Source organism: Danio rerio, chromosome 23, assembly GCF_049306965.1.
Source record: "Danio rerio strain Tuebingen ecotype United States chromosome 23, GRCz12tu, whole genome shotgun sequence".
NCBI lineage: Eukaryota > Metazoa > Chordata > Actinopteri > Cypriniformes > Danionidae > Danio > Danio rerio.
Genome location: NC_133198.1, coordinates 1,007,633 through 1,025,368, shown reverse-complemented (window position 1 = coordinate 1,025,368; position 17,736 = coordinate 1,007,633). Strand labels below are relative to the sequence as shown.

The 17,736-nt window shown below is 41.4% G+C and overlaps 1 protein-coding gene across 2 annotated transcripts in view; it reads left to right on the top strand.

Moving 5' to 3' along the window:
- Positions 1-13,056, top strand: part of cdh26.2 (cadherin 26, tandem duplicate 2) — a 34,965-nt gene extending 21,909 nt beyond the window's left edge. The window contains exons 8-17 of one of the 2 annotated variants that reach the window (NM_001423486.1): positions 84-403; positions 484-626; positions 701-925; positions 3,079-3,300; positions 4,620-4,738; positions 5,753-5,857; positions 6,459-6,542; positions 8,372-8,407; positions 8,488-8,574; positions 8,716-13,056. In NM_001423486.1, the coding sequence (NP_001410415.1) occupies positions 84-403; positions 484-626; positions 701-925; positions 3,079-3,300; positions 4,620-4,738; positions 5,753-5,857; positions 6,459-6,542; positions 8,372-8,407; positions 8,488-8,574; positions 8,716-8,922 (1,548 nt within the window). In that variant the 3' untranslated portion in view covers positions 8,923-13,056. The remainder of the gene's footprint in view (positions 1-83; positions 404-483; positions 627-700; positions 926-3,078; positions 3,301-4,619; positions 4,739-5,752; positions 5,858-6,458; positions 6,543-8,371; positions 8,408-8,487; positions 8,575-8,715) is intronic. The other variant, XM_009296569.4, reaches the window with a different exon arrangement.
- Positions 13,057-17,736: the final 4,680 nt, after the last annotated feature.

Genomic DNA, 17,736 nt, shown 5'->3' with positions numbered 1-17,736 from the left:
ACCATCACTTCAACATGATAAAGTATGCCTGAATACATTAATGCTGACAATTCTCCAAATTCTCTCTGTTTTGAAACACTCAGGCGATGGACTACGAGGAGCAAACACACCAAAATATATCCATCATCGTGCAGAATGAAGTGCCTTACTTTTCATGTAAAGTCAAAAAGCAAGTGCCGAATGCCATGTGGGAACTTGACAAAATACCCCAAAACCCTGGCGCAAGTGTTGCAAGCCTCTATAAAACCATGCAGGCCACCATTCATGTTGATGATATAAATGATCCACCTGTATTTATACCTCCCGTCAAAAACGTGCCGGTATTGGAGAACACTGCAATAGGAACGAGTCTTACAACCTTCATTGCTAAAGACACGGATGGAAGCCATGCAAACACATTTAAGTAAGAGAAACTTTAGTAAGGTTACTTGGACATTGCAAATAAACAAAGGTGAACTTACCTGGTGTTTCTTTCAATCTCAGATTTGTTAAAGGTGAAGATCTTGATAATTGGGTAACTGTTGATCCAGTAACTGGACAGGTCACCACAGCTAAAGTTCTGGACAGAGAGTCGCCGTTTGTGATAAACGACACCTATAAAGTAATCGTGTATGCTGTGGATGATGGTAAGCATGATTTGATTCCCAAAGATTTCCTCCTTAACTGTGTTATACAGACTAACAGTGTCTCTGATCACCAGGAGTACCACAGCTGACAGGCACGGGAACTCTCTTTATCCATGTTAATGATGAAAACGATAATGTACCAATCCTGGAGATGAACAGAATCGACTTCTGCCTGAATGCAGAGCCCACAATGGCCAACATCACAGCCAAAGACCTGGACCTTCCTCCATACAGCTCACCTTTCTACTATGAGCTTTTAGGAGATGTCAAGAACAAATGGAGGATTGATCCAATCCAGGGTAATGATACCTTTCTTCTTCGCTTCAAGCTATTTTTCATACTAAGTATCACATTTCGCTTGTAAAACACATCTTGAGGGTAAAATAAGGGACACACTTTATGTTGATGTACAATTCCCGCTAGTAACAAACCCTTAAGTAAGACTTTTAGCTCAGTAGACTACTGTCTTAGAGGCTTATTATACCTTAGTAAGGTAGTAGTTGGGTCTAAATCAAGATCATACTTTATAAATGCTAATAAGCCAACCCAGGCTCATTCTGAAAACGTAGTTCTGCGGACGTTTCTGGAGACCGCGAAATACGTCCCGGGAGGTACGTATTTGTGCAGTTTTTGTTTTTGCAAATCCTCGAGAGGCCGATGTGTGCGCTTTTATCGTATCTCAAACGTCTCTCGCGAGTGCCGTTCACGCCCGCGTTGTTCTCGCGTCAACCCACCAGAGGCCGCTGTCTGACAGACCGAATGATTGACTGCGCGACCGGCCAATCGGCTGACCCACCCTCCTCCTTCCCTGAACCCAACCAGTTTTACCGATTGACCCGCCCGCCCGCTCACTTCCCTAAACCCGAGCAACAATTTAGAAATGCCGTCTAGAAAAAAAAAACCCTCGTCTGTTTTTTTTTTTTTTACCACGTTTTCGGATTTCACCCTGTTCTCATCCTGTTATGAACTCAATCGCTTTATTTTTTGGATTCAGTTTTTGTCTTACCTAGTTTCTGGAACCGCTCTTCCCCGGACTCGAACCTGGACGCCTTTGTCAACTCCTCCTCTATGCATTTGAAGTCCACCGAGGCACACCATGAGCTGTCAAGCGGTAAGCGGTCAGCCGTCAAGCGCGAAAGGGAACGGCGTTACACCGCCCTGTAGCGTTCGCTTTAAAAAATGAAATGCAGCCATACATATCTCCCGGGACGTATTTCGTGGTCTCCAAAAACGTCCACTGGACTACGTTTTCAGAATGAGCCTGGGTTGTAATAAGCAGTTAACATTTTAATAATATAGAGGTAATAAGCCAAGAGTAAATGGTGTGAATTGTCACTTAAACTAAGTTTAATCTTTGTGAAGTTGATTTATACACTAATTCGGAGAGGATCACGTGCTTATGATTGCCTGCGGCGGGTCCCGCATTATCCAATTTATTATTCACCAATCAGACGATTCCTAAGCCACTATAAACACCCTGAGATCCATATCACAGCCATCTTCGTTTTGAAGAATCCCCCCTTCCACCCCTTCTCCTCCTCCTTTCCTAGACGGGTGGCACGGTGGCCCAGTGGTTAGCACTGTGCCCTCACAGCAAGAACGTCACTGGTTCTAGTCCTTACCAAGCCAGCCGACTCTTCTGTGCAGAGTTTACACGTTCTCCCCGAGTTCATGTGGGTCTCCCCCGGGTTCCCTGGTTTCCTCCAACAGTCCAAAAACATGCAGCTTAAGTTAATTGACTAATCCAAATCAGCACCATAGACATGCTCCTAGTCAGTAGGTATAACTTAAGAGCGATTGTAACGGAGGCCAGCTAGTGAGTGCTGTGCAGGTAAACCTCACTCCTCTGACCTCTAAAGGTGGTCTAGCGATAGACGCTAGAGGCCATGATCTTTAGCCTCCTTGGTAGAGCAACTGACTCCCTTGCGTGAGGTCGCCGGTTCGATACCAGCTCGGAGCGGGTTGGGTGGTGTAGGACCGGTGGGGTTGCACTGGTGCCGTGACCCGGATGGGGGTGAGGTTTAGGGGGTGAGTGTAACGGACGCCAGCTAGTGAGTGCTGTGCAGGTAAACCTCACTCCTCTAAAGGTGCTCTAACGACAGACGCTAGAGGCCATGGTCTTTAGCCTCCTTGTTAGAGTAACCGACTCCCATGCGGTGGGTTCGATCCCAGCTCAGAGCGGGTTGGGTGGCAAAGGTTCCACGATCACTGTCTGTTTATTAGCTACTACAGCAAGGGAGTTCTCCAGATCTACCTGAGCTCAAACTCCCCTCTCGCCTTGCAAACGGGAGGGAGCCCCAGGCTCGAGGATCTTCTGAGCTCAGGGATCTCTCCAGGAACAGCTTGCCAAACACACTTTATAATCAATCATCAGCTAAGTGTGAACTCTTGAAGCAATAGAGGCTGATTTCCCTTTGAGGTTGTGTCAGCAATCTTTCTTTTTCTCTTACAGGTAATACGGTGACTCTTGTAAAAGAAAAAGACGTGTTTTCAGGTCATCAGCTCCTCCAGATCAAAATATCGGACCAGCAGGGATTATACTCCATCCAGAACCTGTCGGTCACAGTGTGCGACTGCTCTGTCAACTCCGACTGCCATGTCAGAATGGTGTCAAAGGCTCGGATGGGGCCGACTGCCGCCTTGTTGGTTCTTCTTGCAATTCTGATCCTCATAGGTAATTCAGTGTTATGAAGGCATTGACAGTGCTAATATGCGATGAAGGACTTTGCTAACGGTTTCATGATGCTGAACACCTGTCCTTCTGTACAATTCAATCCAACTATAAAAGGTGTGGCAAAACAAGGACAGAAATGCTGTTGAGACCTGTTCAATAACACCTGCACCTGTTGAATGACTGGCTTTAAAGTGCTTATATTGCTAAACAAAGTAGATTGATACACTTGTATGATGGCAAATATCCAGTAATGCGTGACCATGATCAATAAAATACCGGAATCCGAATACGGTCATATCACTCACTAAAAGCATAGTAAGATCTTAGAGAGATCTCATTTAAAGCATGTTGGGCTGGCAGTAGTTCCGTGCAACTACTGTGTCTTGGCTTACTATAGAATTCCCAAAAAATTCTAATTACACCTAAACAATCTAATTACGTTATACTTGAAGCTTCAAGGCAGGTGGGTTGATGAGAGTTGGAAGTAAACTCTGCAGGGACTCCAGCCCTCCAGCATTGAGATTGGTGACCCCGTTGTAAGGTTTGTAAATTGATTTGGATAAAAGTATTTGCTAATTGATTGAATTTAGGGCAGTGTACCCTACAGTGCATCAAAAATACCATGTCTGACTGGGCTGATCACTGTGAACTCAGCATTTATTTATTTATCTAGGGCTAATTCAGCGGTAACCCTTTAAATGCTCAGCATAAAACATTAGTGATGCTATTCCTGCATTCTACACACAGTGAGCATACACCCAGGGCAGTGGGCAGCTAATGGAGAGAGTGCGGTTCATTCACTTTTCCCACCTTCAATTCATGCCAAGACTTCGTAATCAAACCTGCAACCTTTCGATTACAAGTCCAACCATTAGGCCACAACTGCCCCCATATAAACCGAAGCAGAGTGAGTGAGTATGTGCTGAAGGTAAACAAAGCCTCAATGGATAGGATGACATGATGGTGGGCAGTTCATGACTGAATTTTCATTTCGGATGATCTAGTCTTTAAAGGTCCTGCTAGAGCCCGAATAACCATATTAAACTGACCAAACAATCTGTTATGAAAGATAGCTGGAGAATGAAAATACAATAGGTCACCAGGTATTCCTGCATCCTCAATCACCAGAGGTGCCGGGTTCAGCAGAATCAACCAAAGCTAAAACATAAAGGGGTAACTGTGGCCTAATGGTGCTATTGCAGATTCCTGGGTAGACTGAAATTGGGTGTGATTTACACCGTGATTAACTGCTTCCTTCCTTATTAATACAACCATGATTACGTTAAGATTCAAATAAATGTTCCCTTGTTGTATTTCAGTGATGGGTTTACTGGCTCTTTTGATCTCCTGCAAGCAAGAGAAAAAAATGATTGCAAACGACGATGCCATTGGTTGCCTTATTACAACAAATACAGAAAATCCCGGAACAGACTGCACGGTAATTTCATTACTTTGCCCAGAGTACCGTTCATCTATTGATTCTTGAGATTGTGAATTTTATTCAGTTTTAGGCTAAAACTTTACAGCAAAGATCCATCAATCAACGTATGTAATAACATGAAATCATGAACAGCATTTTTATAGTCTTCAGTGCCACACGATATTTAAGAAATCATCCTGATATGCTGATTTAATGTTCCAGAAATGTTTCAGTATGCATCCTGGTTTTCTGACAAGTATATAAAAAGCTGTGTCATTGTGTTAGCACGTCTGCATGAGTGGAGTCTGAAGCATGTGTGGACATACACCAAGACTATTAGCGGCATGAGACTTTGCATCACAAAGTGGAGTTAGACCTAACTCTTTCATAAATGCACTGAAAATATATGAAATGCACATTCATGATAAAATGTGTAGGACTTATACCTCTCTGACCTGGGCAATGTTCCTACCACAATTCAATACTATGAGAAGGAAGATCTGTAACACCAAAAGACACCAAGTTCATACTCATATTCAGGTTGCCCGGAATGGAGCCGCTAGTATCAGATATACTTGTGCTTGTTAACTGCTTTGGACATACAAAAGAAGCCTCTGTCATATCTGCACCAATGACGACAAACCAGACGGGGGGAAACAGAGTTAAACAAGCCCAAGTCTTAAATGGTTTGTTCATCTAAAAATGTTCACCCTCATGTTCTTCCAATCTCTGAGACATCTTTGATCATGTTTAGAGCACAAACGAAAATACTTTAGATGGAGTTTGAGAGCTCCCTTATCCTCCATAGACAGCAGAGGTCCAAAAACAAACAAATAGAAAAGGAACCAAAAACAGTGACTTGAGTGGTTCATGTGTAATCATATGAAGCTCAGAGAACACTTTTGTGCTCTTAAAAAATTTTAAAAATTATTTTTTGGCCCCCAGAGACGTTATTAAGGTGTGACATATTTATATAAAACCATTACTGTTGTCTTGAGTAATTTTAATCCAAACCATGATGTCTTTATAAAGGTGCCTTTCAGTATAGGAGTTGACAAACCGGATTCTGCCAACATGCATAGCAGTATGCATGTCTCTACAAATGTTAAATCAAGCCAGAACATCACATCGCAAACTGTGAGTAATAATATTTGGATTTCAAATGGTTATTAATTTTTTATATTAACCCTTGAGTGCTGTAGGGAGTGTTTTCATCCACTCTGAGGTGATCTTAAGTCTTAATTAGGGCACAGCTTTCTCTGTGTTTCAGCAAATGTGATGATTTTTGCTGAGAAATCTTATTTTGACACATATTTTGGGAAAATTCTTTGACAATATTCAAAAATTCAACAATACATTATGCAAATGGACTACCCTTTCATTGTGTTGGGGGCTGTTTTTGCCCCCTTGGCTTTCATTATAGTCACATTTTTTGATTGCAAAGCCATGACAGCAGATAATCATGCATTCTTGACTGTTGGTGGTCAATAGCAAAAATTACATAATTTTTTGCTGTCATGGCTTTGCATTCAAAAAATGTGACAACCGCAAACATAACAAAAGGGTAGTCAATTTGCACAATACACCAAGGGTTAATATGACGTTTTGTGTATGAAAACCATATTTCTATGGTATTTCTAACTAAAAAATGAAAGCTTAAATTGCAATTCTGCAACCCTGACTGTATACAGGATAAGTAAATAATCTAAAAATGATTATTCTCCATCAAAACATCAAGGTGATACAAAAAAGTCAGCATGCAGTTTCACAGGCACCACAGCTACTCTACGATGGACAGGCATTCGAGCGCTCAGCATACAGGGTGAGTGGCAACAGCCCAAGCAAGTTTTCAAAGTTCATGGAGGGCTTATTGAAAATACGTGCTTTAGCGTACATTCTTACAAAACCTAAAATATGTTGCTCCAGGTACATTTCGCTGCACATTTCAGAATCCACTGGAGGGCACTTAGTCTATAGTTTGCAGATTTAAAATACATTTTGTACGCCTCATTTTATTAAAACTCTTTCTTATTGTTGACGTTCAGGTGAAGCTTGTCTTACAGATCAGCTAGTAAACCACTGACCAAGACCCTTCCTTAAACCCCACCAATAGTGTTTTTACTATTGCACTGCACTGCAGCCACATGTAGTTTTACCTTGATTTTGCATTTGTTTTATTTGTTTTGTGGAAGCATGCTTCACTGCACTCGAACCCTAGTATTCTGGATTTTAAGTACAACCCTGTTTAAACTGAGCCACGAGCAAACTGACCATGCCAAGTGTTAATATGGAGATAGATACAGACGAAAGCAGAAGTTTACATACACTGTATAAAAAGGCACATAACCATATAAAAAAGTCAATGTTAATGTGAATAAACTTTTTCTCTTTTAGGTAAGTTAGGATGATCAAATGTGTTTCTGTTCTGCTTAATAGCAGAATAATGAGAGAGATATTTCGGAAAAATTGCTATAACTTTTCTTGAAAGTCAAGTTTACACACAATGAGATTATTCTGCCTCTGGAAAAGCTCAGATGATGATGTCAGGGTTTTGGAGGTTTCTGATTGGCTAATTGACAACATTTGAGTTAATGTGAGGCACAACTGTAGAATAGTGTTGAAGGAAAAGCTCGAACACACTGCGTCCCTGTGTGTCCCCTGTGGGGAAATCAACAAGCCAGAATCAACAGCAAAGCCAGATTACCATTAGCTGAATGACACTGGGGAAAAGACTGATGTTTGGAGACATGTCCTGTGCTCTGATGGAGCTAAGATTGAACTGTTTGGCCATAATGAGCCGTGTTACATTTGGAGGACAAAGGGGAAAGCGCACAATCCTAGGAACACCATCCCAACTGTGCAGTATGGGGGCGGCAGCATCATGTTGTGGGGCTGTTTTGCTGCAGGAGGTACTGGTCCACTTCACAGCATAGATGGCATCAGGAAGACAGAACATTATGGAGAAATACTGAAGCAACATCTCAAGACATCAGCCAGGACATTACAACTTGCCCACAAATGGCTCTTTGAAACAGACCATGACCCTCAGCATACTGCAAAATTAGTTCACATGTGCTTCAAGGACAACAGAGTGAATGTTTTGGAGTGGCCATCACAAAGCCCTGATGTCAATCCTATAGAAAATGTGTGGGCAGAGCTGAAAAAGCTTGTGCGAGCAAGACAGCCTACAGATCTGACTCAGTTACAGCAATTCTGTCAGGACGAATGGGCCAAAACTCCTGCAAACTATTGTGGAAGGAGACCCAAAACATTTGACCAAAGTTTTACAATTTTGTACCACAGCAAACTGCAAAACTTAACGCATGACCCTGTGTTTCCGGTCTGATGCATTCGTGTGTGTATGAATAGAAGTCTAGAAGAGTAGAAAAGTCAATGTGACCGCAGCTTTGCTAGGTGTACTTGAAACACCCAGGCAAGTGTGTTGAGACAAATTGGAGCTAAACCCTGCAGGGCACCGGACCTCCAGGAACGAGATTGGTGATCCCTGCTCTAAACCTTGCTGATATGATTTTTTATGTAAAGCTCATTGGAAATATTCTATTTTAAATAACAAAATAAACAACCAAAATAATTATTATAAATAAACAAAACTGACTGTTTCAGAAATAAATATATGGTTTATTTTTTCAGAGTTCCACAAGACGTTCATACAGAAAAAATTTCCAAGTAAGTGTAAAAATAAAGATGCCAACTATTCCTTCTGACCTCAGCCTTTTTTTAACACCTTATCTGCATATTTTCAACAGCGTGCAAGTATCAGATCCAGCTTTAGAAGCAACTACAAAGTCAATACATCTTACTTTGGCGAAAACCTTGCTGTTCTTATCAACCAGGTAACCTTGATGCTTTCTTTTTATCTAATCTTACTGTAGCACTGGACACATGTATTCATTTATTATTTTAAAGATTTGACATGTATTTCAAAATTGTAGAAACATTTGTAAATAATTGTCGTGGTGTTTTGGTCTTTTCAGAAAGTACTCGCTCTACAGAAGCGTGAAGATGAGCTTGGTGTTTACGAGCCGCACTGCTATGCAGATGAAGGAAAACCTACGGCCAGTTCTGAACTGGACGCAATCTCTATATCAGAGGATGACTTTCATCCAGACATGCTTAAAACCCTGGACAACAGGTTTAGTCAACTAGCAACCATTTCCAGACCTGACCTGATGAGAAGGTGACAGCTTTCTCTGGAGGTCTAGAAACTAGTGTCAATTTCGCCAATGAAAATGGCTTGACACGATCAGAAACTTGACATGTTTGCTGCATCAGTAATGCCGAGTTCACACTGCATGATTTCAGCCCTGATTTTCACAGGTTTCGTGAAATCGCAACTCGACAAAAGCAGTCATGCAGTGACAACGGCGAAAACAACGTCGATTATGAAAATCATGCAGTATGAACTCGGCCTACAGTGACAATGCGTTTGATGCGATCCGATCAGGTTATGAATGAACAGTGCTTTGCAGTGGCTTATAATGAAGATTAATGTCGGTTATTCAGTGGCGTAGCGGACGGGCCCGCAGGGCACACACCGCGGGGGGGCCCTGCGTTATTAGGGGGCCCCGCGTCATCGCGATTTTCAGTAATTGAAAATTCGCCAACTGCAATAATCTAACTCTTGGGAACAACTGTGGTCGGAACCAAAGTTCACAGGTCTGTGTTCTCTGAACTCCTCTCAAGCTGTGGACTACTTCATTCTGATTGCTTGCCGAACCGCGTCATAGCTCATACCAGAAAGTTGCCTTGATATCAACTCTCCTCAACGCTCACACCGGAGAAGACGCGCCGCGCTGTTTCTCGCCGCCGGTTCTTATTGAAATGAATGACTTCTGGCTACTTTGACGCTCTCGCCGCTTTCGGTTTGTGATCGCTCCTCAGTTTGTGAAGGCTTTCCCGCGTTGTCGCTCCACCTCGTCTCCCTTCCCCGCTCCTCAATTTGTGACCCCCCCCTTATCGTCAGTGATCCCTGCAGGGGGGCCTCCGCATTTTGCGCTACGCCACTGCAGTTAGTTTTGGCTAAATCCCTTGAATTTTTGTCCACAATGTGTTCATTCATTACTTGAGCAAATCAGCGTTTGCGCATTCATAGTTTTTAATCAAGTTACAAGCACAGAAGTTACAAGCAATGAACATATTTGCAAATATTTCTATTGATGAACTAAACACTGGTAGACTCTTTCCTTATTTACTGTTGTAATACTTGGCAATGAGATACTGCATTAAAACTTAACACACAATACTGAACCATAAGGGATGCTGGGTGAAATATGCAGGACACATGGAGTGAGGGAAATCAGTTTTTTCTATTGTTATACAAATGGCAAAATGTTTTGCATTTCCAGAAGGAATCACAAGTGCTTGCTAAGCAGCAAAAGAATAGTGTTATTGTTTTATGTACGCTCAGGTTTTAAGGTTTGTTTCTGTGTAAATAACATTGTTGTAATGACCACCAGGTATGAAAAACCAAAGCGTGTTGCATTTTTCTTCAAAATGTTTCAATATGACATCATCCCTCTATTCAAATGCGCTCCGCACTCAAACATATTACCTTTGCTGTTTGTTCAAACTACTTGTTTAAATTGGGCTGAAACAACACAAGTTTCTTTGGGGGGGGGGGGGGGGTTTAATTGTTGTACCAGGCCACCACCTGGCCAGGCTAAGCCCAAAGGAGTGATGTAGGACAACTGTCCTCCTTGCAGGCCCATCCCCAGCAGTGGGATCTGTAAGGGGCTAGTGCATTGTGGAACAGGAGCTGGTCAAAGGCCAGGATCACAACAACCCAATCGTCAGGCACAGAAATGAGCTCTTGGGGTATTAAATGTTACCTCACCGGGAGGGAAGGAGCCAGACCTTGCGCAGGGGGTTGGACAGTACCAACTAGTGATAGTCGGGCTTACCTCCAAGCAGAACTTGGGCTCTGGAGCTGAATTTCTTGAGAAGGACTGGACTTTCTTCTACTCTGGATTTGCCCACGTTGAGAGATGACGAGCTGGTGTTGGCTTGCGTACAGCTCCTCTGCTTAGCCGATATGTGTTGGAGTTTTTCCCGGAGTGGGTTGCTTCCTTGCGCCTTTAGGTCAGGGATCAATCCCTCATTGTAGTTTGTGCCTATGGGCAAGACACCAGTGCTGAGTCCTTGGGAGAGGTGCTGGAAGGTGCTCAGACTGAGGTTCTACTGGGGGACTTCAACGTTCATGTGGGTAATGACAGTGATACCTGAAGAGGCACGATTGGGAGGAATGGCCTTGCCTGATCTGAAACCCAGTAGTGTTATGTTGTTGGATTTCTGTGCTAATCACAGCTTGTCCATAATAAACACCATGTTCGAGTATAAGAGTGTCCATCAGTGCACATAAGCCGGTGGTCAATGATCGACTTTGTGGTTATGTCATCTGATCTTTGACCATAAGTCTTGGACTCTAATGATAGATGAGAGAATTTTAAGTCTCTAGATATTGTGGGGCTGTCTTGGCTGATACGTTGCTGCAATATCACATGGAGGTCGGGACAGTACCTCTGGGCTGTTCAATTGGGGTGGTGGATCCCCTTTTAAAGAAGGGGGACCAGAGGGTGTGTTCCAACTATCGGAGGATAACACTCCTCAGCTTCCCTGGAAAAGTCTACGCCAGGTAACTGGAGATGAGGATCTGGTCAATGGTTGAACCTCAGATCAAGGAGGAACACTGCAGATTTTGTCCAGGCTGTGGTATACTAGACCAGCTCTCTACTCCCACTAGGGTGCTCAAGGTTTCATGGGAATATGTCCAACCAGTCCATATGGGTTTTGTGGACTTGGAGAAGGCGTTAGACATTTGGTATTCTGTGGAGGGTTCACGGGGAGTATGGGGTCAGATGCGCTCTGTTAAGGGCTGTTTGGCCCCTGTATGAACAGAGCAGGAGTTTGGTTCACATTTCTGGCAATAAGTCAGACTTATTTCCAGTGTTGAACTCACACAGGGTTGCCCTTTTTCACGGTTCTGTGTATAATTTTTATGGTTCGGGGACCAAAGGATTTCATTTCTGTTATTCGTAGACCATGTTGTTCTGTTAGTTCATCAGATCAGAATCAGCACCTCCAGGTCCACCAGAAAAAGGTGGCTCACCATCTCCAGGATGGAGGAAAGTTCTTACCCCAGGTGGAGGAGTTCAAGTAATTTGAGGTTTTGTTCAGGAATGAGGGAAGGATGGAGTGTGAGATTGACAAGTGGTAGGAGTAATTCAGTCAATAAAGAAGGAGCTGAGCCAAAGGCAGCGCTCTAAATGTACTCGTTCCTACTTTCACCTATGGTCATGACCAAAAGGAATAGATCTCAAATTCAAGCTGCCAAAATAAGTTTCCTTAGTAGGTTGGCAGGGCGCACCCTTATAGATAGGATTAGGAGCTTTGCCTCAAGAGTTGAGCCGCTGATCTTCCACATCGAGACAAGTCAGCTGAGGTGGCTCCGGAATCTGATTTTGATGTCTTCTGGATGCCTACCAAGGCAGCTGTTCCAGGCTTGTCCCACTAGGAGGAGGACTCGGAGAGAACCAGGACATGCTGGAGGGACTATGTGTCTTGACTGGCCTAGGAAGACCTCAGGATCCCCCAGAGGACCTGGAGGAAGTGTCAGGGGAGAGGGAAGTGTGGGGTTCCCACCTGAGACTGCTGCCCACATGACCCAGAAGTGGAAGAAAATGTAATGAGATGAGAACTTAGTTGTTTTATGTTCAATCTGCTTAAAGTTGTGAAAACTAGTAAGTTAACTACATTTTTTCATGTTGTGTTAAACGCAAATCAATTGTGTGGGACTTAGTATTTTTTGTACAGTGTATGAAAATGTAATTCCCTGTCCACTACACTCAAAAACAAAAAAGTCTTGTGTCAAGTGAAAACAAGATTGTTTTGCTTTTCCTATTGGCAGATTATTTTGCTTGTTTTAAGGAAAAACTCATTTGACTCAATATTTCTGAAAACAAAACCAATTAAGATGTCCCCCCCAAAAAAAGAAAAAAAAAAGAATTGTGTTGGTTCAACTCATATAAAGTAAGTAGTTTAAACAAGCAGCAAACATAATTTTTTTAAGTGTGGGTAGGTGACGATACTGCAAATGATAGTTATGAGAAGCATTTTTGAAGAGAAAATCTACTTAGTGTTATGCTAAACCCTGTGACGTATCTAGGTCTGTTGTGCCCTTGGGTGTGACATTTGTCACTGTCAGAAAACTGCACTGCTGTTTCAGACATTTTTATGACTTTTTTTTTTGGTAGTATTATTTGTACATTATTGCATTGGGACCCTATGAATCTTCAATAAAACAGTATTTACTCTGCTAATGTTTACATGGTAGTGGTTTTTTATGCTTTGGAAAGTGCAAAAGTGAAAAGGTTTTATTTTGGAAAAGACCTGTTGGACCTGTTTTCTTTACTTATGCTGACAGCACTCGGCTTTAAAAGTGCTGTTGAACAATGAAAATCTCACACTGAAGCCTGTAAAAAAAAGCAATCCTGTTCTGCAAGATGACACAGCTATAGGCTAAACAAGTGTCAGAGGAAACATAAGGTCCATGTATATACAGATAGTGTAAAAAGTCTTGTGTTTCTGCTTTCCTGTATTTGGTCATATTTTACCACTACATGCAATTTAAATTATAATATATATATATATATATATATATATATATATATATATATATATATAAATTTTGTGAAAACTGTTTTTTATATATTTAAAGAGCCCCTATTATAGGTTTTTGAAAATGACCTTCCATGCAGAGTGTAACACAGCTCTAAGTGAAGTGAAATATCCAGCTAAGGCTTAAATCTGAAAGTGCACCGTGTTGATTTATCTATAAAAGAGTCGACTCAGGTGGTTCATTTGATTCATCTTGATAACGAGTCTTTAGCCGTGCTGGCATGACATTGATATGGAACTCAAGCCCCGCCCATTTGCGCAAAGACCTGGGAAAATTTAACCCCCCCAAACCCCGCCTACAAACACTGTAGCAGTTTCCGGTTGAATCATGTGGCGAAGACGCTGTCCTCTGAAGTGTGAGTGGAAAATTAGTGTTCATTTCTCTGATCAGGCTGTAAAGAGTCAGTGGTTGAAGTTTGTTTTTGTAAAAATACCTCAGCATTATCGCCCCAGCCTTGTGCTGTGTTCCTGTTATTTTTCTGACAAGTGCTTCAGCAATCCACATGCTTACACTGGGGGATTCATCGGCCGTTTGTTAAAATCAGAAAAGACTATTGACGTATGGGACTTTGTCAGAGCTTGACACTTTACAGTACACAGTTTATGGATCAGTTTCGTCCTTCATTTCACAAGTGTAAGTACCTTAAGTGTGATTAAAATGGCTGCCTCCTTGTTTTATATAGCTTGCTAACCATATCCCCTTTCACACAGTGATACCAGAAAATATCCAGAAAATTTCCGGAACGACTTTACCGTTAAATTCAATAAAGCGCTGTTCACACAGGCGAGGACGTTACGGAATTTTTCCGAAAAAGACCATTCACACATCCATTCCAAAACAGCGGTAAATTCTGACATCATTACCCAGAAATGAGCTCTAAAAGGCTGCACTTGTATTTGTAAACTTTTGACTACATTACAAACTCTGTGGATGGATCAGTATTGTGAACAACTTCGATGAAAATATAGAGGAACACTTTCGCATGTCGAGATGTACATGATATGTGTGTGTGCTGGCACTCACCGACTCCTTCACGGGCACACACGACACTTCAAGCAACTGAAGGAAGCAGATCTTGAAGGTAAACAAACAACGGCTTATCATAAGCATCTCATCGATAATTATAAACACAGTTGGCATTGAGAAGGAACATATAAACGTGATCTGACTAACATACAACAGCTAGTGTCTGGAAAAATATTCAAAGGCTTTTATTCTCATAAACCGAGCGAACGTGAATGCGTCTGACTGTTCTGATTGGCTAAAGCAGACGTCTCACGTCAGCACGTTATAGACGTGCACTCGCTCTATCCGGCAATCTTCCTTCTGCATTCACACAGCGGAGCATTCCGGCAAATTACCGGTAATCCTACAACTTCTCTTTCCGTAAAAATAGCCAGAATGAATTTACCGGTATTTAAAAAAGAAGGGCCTGTTCACACATACACACCTTTCCGGAAAATTGCCAGTAATTTTCCGGAAAGGTTTGTATGTGTGAAAGGGGCTTATGTATTTAATCCAGCCTGATCTCATGAGAAAACGTAAGTATTTTACGTTCTGCCAGTTAAGTGGCTAATTCGTACGAATTCGTACTAGTTCGGTTGTACGAAATTGTACGATTTTAAAAAGGAGGCGTGGCACCTAACCCCACCCCTAAACCCAACCGTCATTGGGGGATGAGCAAATTGTACTAAATTGTACGAATTAGATCGTACGAATTCATACGAATTAGCTACTAAATGAAAAAGTTACGAATTGCCGTGAGATTGTGTTGATTTAATCGTGTTTTGTTACTTGTAACTGCTCCCAGCGGCTTGTACTGTATCTGGTTAATTCTTTATTTCCATATATCGCATCTAAAGCCATTATTTAGCAAATGATTGATTATTATTGGGCAGACCTTCTTTGGTACTTGTCATTTAAAATCAATCATGGAAAAAGATACACCACATGTTTATAGGACACAACGTGGGACTAACATTGATTCCACCACCCTCCATCTGTTTGTTTTTTAGTATGTAGCGGTTAGTACATACCAATAAAGTGCGGCAATAAGGAACAACCCGAGATCTGGCCTCTGGATAAAAACTGAGCTTAATGCATGAGATCAGCCTGAGCTGTTGTTTGTTGCTGAGTTTCATTTCCGAACTGATCAAGAAACTGATTAGTCTTTGATTTCTTCCTCCTGTGAGCATATATGCTATAAATCTGACACTGCCTCTGCATGACATCATGATATATTCTCATGTGAAGATACAATAACACTATTGTTTCACGGTGCCACCCAGAGAGTAGATGTACCGCGACATCATAAAACAACATGAAGGCTAGCTGGAAGTATTCAGTATTTTTAGCCTTCCCCCAACAGCACCCCTCCCCCCAAATTAAAAACAGAGAACGTGCAGCATGCTTAAATTCAAATATGACAATCATAATTTTCATATGATCATAATTGGCTGTTCATTTGAGTCATTACCTGATGACAAAAATAATAAGTTTTATCTTCAGCCTTAACAATCAAGTTTAAGTCTTTATCAGGCAAGAAATAAGCATTGAACACGTCACCATTTTTCTCAGAAAACACATTTCTAAAGGTGCTGCTGACCTGAAATTTTCACCAGATGTTGGTAAAAACCAAAGAAGCCCGTATATTCAAAGAAAACAAAACTAATTAGTTTACAAATGAAGTTCTGTGTGATAAGATGAAATGACGCAGAAGAAAAGGTATTGAACACATGAAGAAAGGAAGGTGTGTTTGAGCAGTGAAAGCCCAGACAGCAGCTGAAATCTGTCAGTAGTTCTTCAGCAAGCCTCTGCCCTTCCTCAGTGTAAATGAAGATCAGCTGCTTCAGTCCAACATCTACATCAGCAGGAGGATGAAGATGAAGCCAGGGTGGACATTTCAGCAAGACAATGATCCAAAACACAGCCGAGGAGACTCTCAGATGCTTTCAGAGAAAGAAAATCAAGCTGTGGAATGGCCCAGCCAATCACCTGAGCCGAACCCAATTGAGAATACAGTATAAAGCTGAGATTTGATAGACGAGACCCACAGAAGCATCAAGATTTACACACTCTGATGAAGACTGAGAGAAACTCACACCTGAGCACTGCATATGAGAGACGTCTTTAAGATGCAGCATCTAAAAAGCCTTCTATATTAAGTATTAAACATGTTTCAGTAGTAGTTCAGTAGCGCTTTCTCCTTCTAGCATTCCAGTGTTATTACAACTAATTTTTCAGATTTATTAGTTTTGTTGTATTTTTATGTGTGTATTGTTTGAATTTGTACCAAAATCTGCTTCAATTCCACATCAGCAGCTCCTTTAGAAATATTAAATATTGTTCACAACTTGTAGTATATGGTTACTTCATTAAGATTGATTACAATATTATTACTTTTATAATGTCATGTAATAACCTGTAGTGTTTTTCCAATGAGTATTTGCCCCACTAAGGGTCAAATTAGCAGGGGGATTTAACAGTTCCAATATCTTTATAACCATCCTATATTTTTGTTGGCCTTGCAGAAAAGTCTCACACAAGAGCTTAAATGAAGACTAGACACTCATTCACACTCAAAGCATGTGCGGTGGGAGATGGGGAAATGAACACAGACGGGAGTGTTAATTCCAGGATCACAGGTCATGAGGATTGCACAATATCTGCTAAATGAGTCATTTAGAGATAACAAACCCGACTTCTTCATTAGTTTCCACTCGAATATCAAGGTAATATGATTTATTAGTTTAAGAAAACAAGAATATGACAAAGAGGGAGAGAGAGAGCACCATTTCATTAGCTTTCATAAGCAAACAGAAGGACTGGTAAATCACTTCCACTTAAGAGGATAGTCATCTAAAAAGTCCTTTTTTACTTAACCTCAAGTTTTTGCATACATGAGTGAGTTTCTTTTTCTGTTGAACACATTTGCTGAACAAATGTGGGGGGGTTAGATACAAATACAATTGAGTGTGTGTGTGTGTGTGCGTGCATGTGTGTGTGTGTGTGTGTGTGTGTGTGCATTGTATCATATCAAGATGTTCTTTTTAGTAATAATAAAGTTCAAATAAAATGCATGTTGATTAAAGTGTGCACTTGATTTAAAGATATTGTAGAACATTACAAAAGGGTTGTTGTGGTACATGTAGTAATATCAGCCCTGAGGCGACACTGACCTCTTGTGTTTAACACTCGACATTACACTTGTGAATGGCACTGATAATAATAATACCATGCTTTTACATTGTAAATAGGTTTTATGAGGGCACCTTCTGCATCTCCTCGTAGTCAAACTGCATAATACATAATAATTGTAAAA